Source organism: Aptenodytes forsteri, unplaced genomic scaffold (assembly GCF_000699145.1).
Source record: "Aptenodytes forsteri isolate BGI_AS27 unplaced genomic scaffold, ASM69914v1 Scaffold87, whole genome shotgun sequence".
NCBI lineage: Eukaryota > Metazoa > Chordata > Aves > Sphenisciformes > Spheniscidae > Aptenodytes > Aptenodytes forsteri.
Window position 1 is genome coordinate 1327958 of NW_008796041.1, and position 6532 is coordinate 1334489.

The 6532-nt window shown below is 39.1% G+C and overlaps 1 protein-coding gene across 1 annotated transcript in view; it reads left to right on the forward strand.

The window, feature by feature from the left end:
- Nucleotides 1-6532, forward strand: part of CDC123 (cell division cycle 123) — a 38820-nt gene that overhangs the window by 16642 nt on the left and 15646 nt on the right. The window contains exons 7-9 of the mRNA XM_009285541.1: nucleotides 313-361; nucleotides 2021-2096; nucleotides 5101-5223. Of these exons, the coding sequence (XP_009283816.1) occupies nucleotides 313-361; nucleotides 2021-2096; nucleotides 5101-5223 (248 nt within the window). The remainder of the gene's footprint in view (nucleotides 1-312; nucleotides 362-2020; nucleotides 2097-5100; nucleotides 5224-6532) is intronic.

A 6532-nucleotide genomic window follows, 5' to 3' on the forward strand; every position in this document is an offset into this window, starting at 1 on the left:
CAGTATCCCCAAGTCCTTCCTCGGCAAGGTGCTCTCAATCCCTTAATCCCCCAGCCTGTATTGATACTGGGGTTTGCCCTGACCCAGGCGCAGGACCTTGCACTTGGCCTTGTTAAACCTCATGAGGTTCACACGGGCCCATAATTGTCAAAAGGAGGTTTGTTGCTGATGTATTGAATTTACTTGGTTTATATGTCTTGGAGATAATTTAACAGTAGCTTTTGTGATTCACAGTTTGGGGTTATTTTTCTCAATATGGCTAAAAGCTTATATGTAAAAGCAGATTTTGATGCCTGTGCCTTACTTTTCCAGATTTATTCACTGTACTGATGATTCCCCTGATCCTTCCTTGGGCTACGAGGTAAGACTGCGTGATTTCTAGGTAATTTAAATGAATTGGTCACAGGCAGGCTGCCATTTGTGCTTGGGTATGTGCCCATAAAATTTTTTTTGTTTGTTTTAATTGTGTTGCTTGGGCAGTGTGAGGAAGCCTGGTTAAGTGCTACAGGTCATAAGAAGTTCATTTAATTACAGATCAGAGATGAGCTCAAGTTCAGACATTTGAAGCCTCCTTGCAGTTTCCTCTCATGTCTGCCAGGTTTTGCCAGGAAGGACAAGTTCAATAGCTGAAAGTCATATATTCTTGATAGTATGCTGCTTGTGAATATCACAACTAAGGTTACTAAGAGAAGCTAGCTGTAGTGGCTGGGGACATCCTGAACTGAAGTAGTCCATCGTATCTTGTTTCATGTGCTCATTACCAGATTAAAATGTTAAGTTAGCAATGTAGATATTAACAATGCTTTAAACTGTTCATGTGGTGCTATTGCTTTTATGATAGCATCTAGTCATGTCTCTAATAATAATTTTTATGTAAATACAGCATTTGTCATCATCCTGTGGGCTTAAAGGACTTTAGAAAAGTGAATGATCCCTGTTGTTTGTTTGTTTTTTTTTAAAGGATTATCTTAATGTGCTTTAAAAATACAGGACATCTGAAAGTTGGAACAAAGAGTTTCATGTTTACACTGTAGTTAGGAGCGTCACCTTTGATTACTGAGGTTTTTCTACTGTGGTTGATAGGTGTTGGGAGTTTCCAGTACCCATGAGCAGTAATTGAGGCCCTCAAAATAATGGATCCATCTGAATACTTCAGCTTAGGAAATGCAGAAACTTGAGAAAGTGCCAGAGAGATGCTTTAATTACCAGGCAGTCTGTCCTATTGACTCTAATAGTTTGGTTACTATTTCTATCCCGTGTCCTTATTTTAACTGGTTTGCGCCTTCAAAGGCGTCACAGAAATCTGCTTGGGTGTATACCAGAATAGAGGTTGATTTGGTTAAATTTAATTCTGCTCATCAGCTCTTTTCACTAGGGAGCAACTTTCTGCCAATTCCATACCAGATTTGTTGTATAGTACAGCAGAGTTTTTTTGTTTTCCATGCTTTATCATTAATGTAACTTTGAAGTTGTTTCATAAATAATTTCAGTTATAAATGCCATACAAAGTGAAAGAACATAAGGTAATTAAGGTGGGAAGGGGCCTCAGGAGGTCTCTAGTCCATTCTCATGTTCAAAGCCAGGTAAGCGATGAGATCAAATCTCATCGCTTGGCATTTTATCAAATCTGGTCTGAAAACCTCAGTGGATGGAGGCTGCGCAACCTCTATGATGTTGCAATGCTTGACAGTCCTCATGGTGAAAATTTCTTCTTATGTTCAGTCTGAACCTTTCTACTTTATAAACGAGTTTGGACTAGATGATCTTTAAAGGTGCCTTCCAACCAAAAGCGTTCTGTGATTCTATGAAATTAATATTAAGTCTAATTGCTTTGAAGTATTTACTAAGATAATTATGTGAACTGCAGGTTAAGATTGTTTTGTTTTCTTGTATCAGGAATACCTTCAGAGGCCATCTTATCATTAGAGCCAAACTGTAGGTCTAGAAGGTATACCCATTGACAAAAAGTTACCTATTACCTTTCTGAAACAATACTTTATTATTTGTTTTTCCTCTATAGCTTGTTCTTCGCAAATGGTGTGAACTAATCCCTGGCGCAGAATTCAGATGCTTTGTCAAGGAAAACAAGCTTATAGGTAAGGATTTTCGTAAAGATAAAGTTATTAGGTGAAGTTCTGAGGAGTTTGTCTGATTCCTTGAATCAGCACTAAATATGAAGACAGTTCTTTCTTAACACACCTCATTTCTGGAATTGATGTTTTCTTTTTCTTTCTGTAATTTAAAATGTGGCATACCACGTTTCTCTTTCCAATGTATTTGAAAGCCTGATGACATAGCATGCTCGATATTACAGTGGGAATATTCTTAATTCTAATTGCTAATTCAGAAACTTCACCCAAAGGCTGTTTTGTAAGTGATTCTTTTATATTCAGGAATGAATTGCATCATCTCCAACTTGCAGAATGAGTACAGAGGCAGTTGGGTATTATGCTGATAAAACGTGACCACATGTGGATATTATATGCAGAAAGCTGAGGAGGTCAGAACATGTCCACAGGTGTACGAGGTGTCTGAGTTCATATTATATTCAGTGTAGCTTAGTCAGAAAACCTGTTGATCAGTTACTCTGGTTCAAAATCCTAAATGTAAAACATTTCAAGTGGCACTGAACAGCTAGGGTATCCACAGCATGCAAAGAGCTGGTGGGTGCATTCAAAGACCTGTGACAGTTGGAGGACAGGCAGATTGTGCTAGAGCATGTATTTTGCGCAGCTCTAGGGTAAATTTAGCTGAATTATATTCCTCTGGATGTATTGACTATCTTCTGCTGACTATAACAGGAGCTTAGACATCTAGTGCACGTACAGGTGCTTGAATTGAGGGGTTTAATTTCAGGCTAAATACTATTCTGGAGTTTGAATTAATTTTTGCTGTGGTCTACCATAGAATCTTTAAAGATGAACAGAAATGTAAGCAGCACAGGGCTGGTGCACATTTGTCCTTAACAAGATTGAGTCATTCTGCCTAAACTCTTCTAACAAGGAAATGTTATAGCAGTGATGTAGCAAAACTCTAATCCAGACTTCATAGGAAGGAAGGTGATTTTTTGCTTTATAATAAAACCAAGTTTGCTCATTTTGTCTGTCTCGTACCTACATATTCACAAGCACCAAGATGCACGTATACAAGTGGTCTGTCCAGGATTCCTTGCGATGATAGGGAAGTGAAGAGATATTAGCTATCTAGTCTTCATTGTTTCTCCTGGCTTCTTCTCAGCATGGTGACTATGTGCTTGTTTTGGATGTGCCTTTTTGTATCTGTTAGGAGCTGTCAGCAGTTTGTCTCTCCATCCTGTCCCACCTCTGTGAATCGTCAGGAACGTACTCATGTTCTTTGTTTCCCGGTCTGGGTATCCTATGGAGCTCCATGTAGATGTTTCGGGATGTGCTAATCTAGGTGCTGTCAACATACACCATTCTCATAGCCCTTTTATTTGGCTGTTCCTTCTGGTGCTTCTACACTCATCTTCCCATTCTCTCTCCGTTTATGCCAGTTGCAGGGTTTATTACAGTTCTCTGTAACACAGTTTATCTTGCTAATAGCAGAGATTCTCCATTAAGCCGGTATTGCTTAATGACTACTGACATAGCTTTTTAAAGGGGGAAGAGCTGAATCCTGTCCTGTTATGTGCTGCTGGAACACCACAACTGCCAGATATATGCATCACTGTAACAACCTCTAAAACATTTGAATGTAGATTTATTATAGAATATCTATAGTGATATTTACGTTCAAATACCTCAAAGCATTTGTATGCTGGCTAATTAAACGCTCTATGTTTCATTACTAGGTTTTGAAACCTAGTAGATCTACCAGTATGGGGTTTTTTTAGCTAGCACTCCAGCTGCATTTCTGAAGACAGTTCCAAGATTTTTCACAGTATGTTCCCATGCTCTTAAAATTAATAAGCCTGTCAGTCAAGCTAAGGAGTGATATTGCACAGTGTAGTGAATGATTTTCCAGTTACACATCTGCATCCCCTGAGATGCCACCATCTCTTGGTTTTTGTTTTTAGACCTGAGTTAAGCTTTGCAGTGGTATGAATAATTCAAAGTTCCACTGACATCATAAACTTTATATGAACTTTTTTTAAGAGCACATCTTTGGAGGTAGTCAGCATTGTCTTATAGTAAAACTTAATCTCTGCATTTTGTATATGGTTAAAATAGCAAACTACCATCATTGATACATCTTGGGGGATTCTGGCTTTTTCTTCCGTTAAATAGCATGAGTTACTCATTCTGCATTGATGGGGCAGGTCTTGATTTGACATTTGTCCAGCAGGGTGTTGCAGTGACTTATGTTGACGTATCCTGTATGAGAACTTCTGTCACTTAAGATGCATGCAAGCATATAATCCTTTTGATGTCAGCTTAAACTATTGTCTTGTAGACAAACAAATATCTGAAATTAAGAGCTTGTGATGTAGCTGGAATAGTTTATTTAACGTCAGATATGCAAGACAGCCCTCGCGGGGGGCAAATGGAAGAAATAAGGTACTAGACTGCATGCCATCTTGTTGATTTTAGGATTTAAGGTTTCACCTGTAGTGTCTTATCAAACAGCTAAGCTTTATCCCACGCCTAAAAAAATCGGTTAAATGAGAATCTTTATGGTATGCTAGGATCTATCGTCTTTGCTAATGTGTAAGCCTGGCCTCTACCCCTTCCATTTCACGGTTCCAAATTCTGGTCCCTATATTTGATGTGCAGAACAGAAAAGGTCTTTGACCAGAGTAACCAGGGGGAATAAAACTGGAAGGAAAAGACAGGAACTGAATACTTAAATGCAGGCAAAGGTTCGTCCTGAAATTCACTTTAAAATAGTCAAAGAGTGTACATATGAAGTGAGGTTCACAAAATGTAGGGCAGAACTGTTAAAGGAAAAAATTCCTAATGGAAGTGCTTTAAGTATTGGAGAATAAAGTCAAACAGTAAGTAATTCTTAATGGTTGAAACGTGAGAGAACCCCGTCTTCTGAAATATAAATTATAACATGTGTGTCTCTGATAACTGCATTTTGTCTGGTTGGTTTTTTGCATGCCTAAAGCTTTTTATAATCAACTAAAATTATTGACAGGTATATCGCAGAGGGACTACACTCAATACTACGATCATATCTCTAAGCAACATGAGGAGATCTGTAGATCAATACAGGAGTTTTTCAAGAAACACATACAGTATAAATTCTTGGATGAAGATTGTAAGTATGTTAAGACTTCAATTAGCAAGGGGAGCATGGGGGAGGGAAGGAGGATGTTTATGAAGGTTTTTAAATACTTACTGCATACATAGTTACAAAGACTTAAGAACAGAAATGAAGGGTCTACCTCTTTGAAGTTCTTTTGCAGGGTACTGGGAGGTTTGAAATTGAAAGGGCTTGTAGGGCAAACTCCACAGAAATGAGACCTGTCCTCCTGCCCCCTTGCTGTTGCTGAGCCAGGCTCATTTCCTCCACAGTGCACCAAGTTGCAATGTGCTAAATTCCAGTTTGCTGCTGGAGATGAGTGGAAAAACGGGTACTTCTCAATAAATAGTGGCATCCCCAATATTTTAAGTCTGTGGATATGCATCTCTCTCTTCATAGCTATTGCTTTCACAGGGCTTGGTTCTTTTTAACTTGGGAGAGTCTTATAGCTCTTGTGGCTAGAGCATGCAGAGCAGTGTAGTTTTTGAGTGACTGTAAAATTGGGAACAAAAAAACCCTGAAGGAGTAGGCTGGAGCTTTTCAGGAAAACACAACAAATGAGTAAAAGATCCCTTCAGAATGCATAATGATTTTCTTTTTTTTTTGGAAGGCTTTTTCCCCTTATACTTGTTTTTAATTAAGAAAAATTCTAAACCTGAGAAGTGAAGTAGGAAATGCTTAACAAAAGATATTCAGTAGTAAGAAGAATACTGGTTTATAAAGATGTTGTCAGATGTTTGCTGCTAAATTATTGATGTATTCCTTGAAGAAAGGATTTGTAAGTTTCTTTTCAGTAAGTTTGTCCTGGTTTCAGCTGGGATAGAGTTAATTTTCTTCCTAGTAGCTGGTACAGTGCTGTGTTTTGGATTTAGTATGAGAATAATGTGATAACACACCGATGTTTTAGTTATTGCTGAGCAGTGCTTACACTAGTCAAGGACTTTTCAGCTTCTCATGCCCTGCCAGCGAGAGGCTGGGAGGGGGCACAGCCAGGACAGCTGACCCAAACTGGCCAAAGGGACATTCCATACCATGGGACGTCATGCTCAGTGCATAAACTGGGGGAAAGCTGGCCGGGGCGGGGGGTGGGTGCTGCTCAGGGTCTGGCTGGGCATCGGTCGGTGGGTGGTGAGCAATTGCACTGTGCATCACTTGTTTTGTATATTCTTTTATCATTATTATTTTCCCTTCCTTTTCTGTCCTATTAAATTGTCTTTATCTCAACCCACAAATATTACTTTTTTTTTTTTTTTCTCCGATTCTCTTGCCCATCCCACTGGGGGGTGGGCAGTGAGCGAATGGCTGGGTGGTGTTTAGCTGCCTT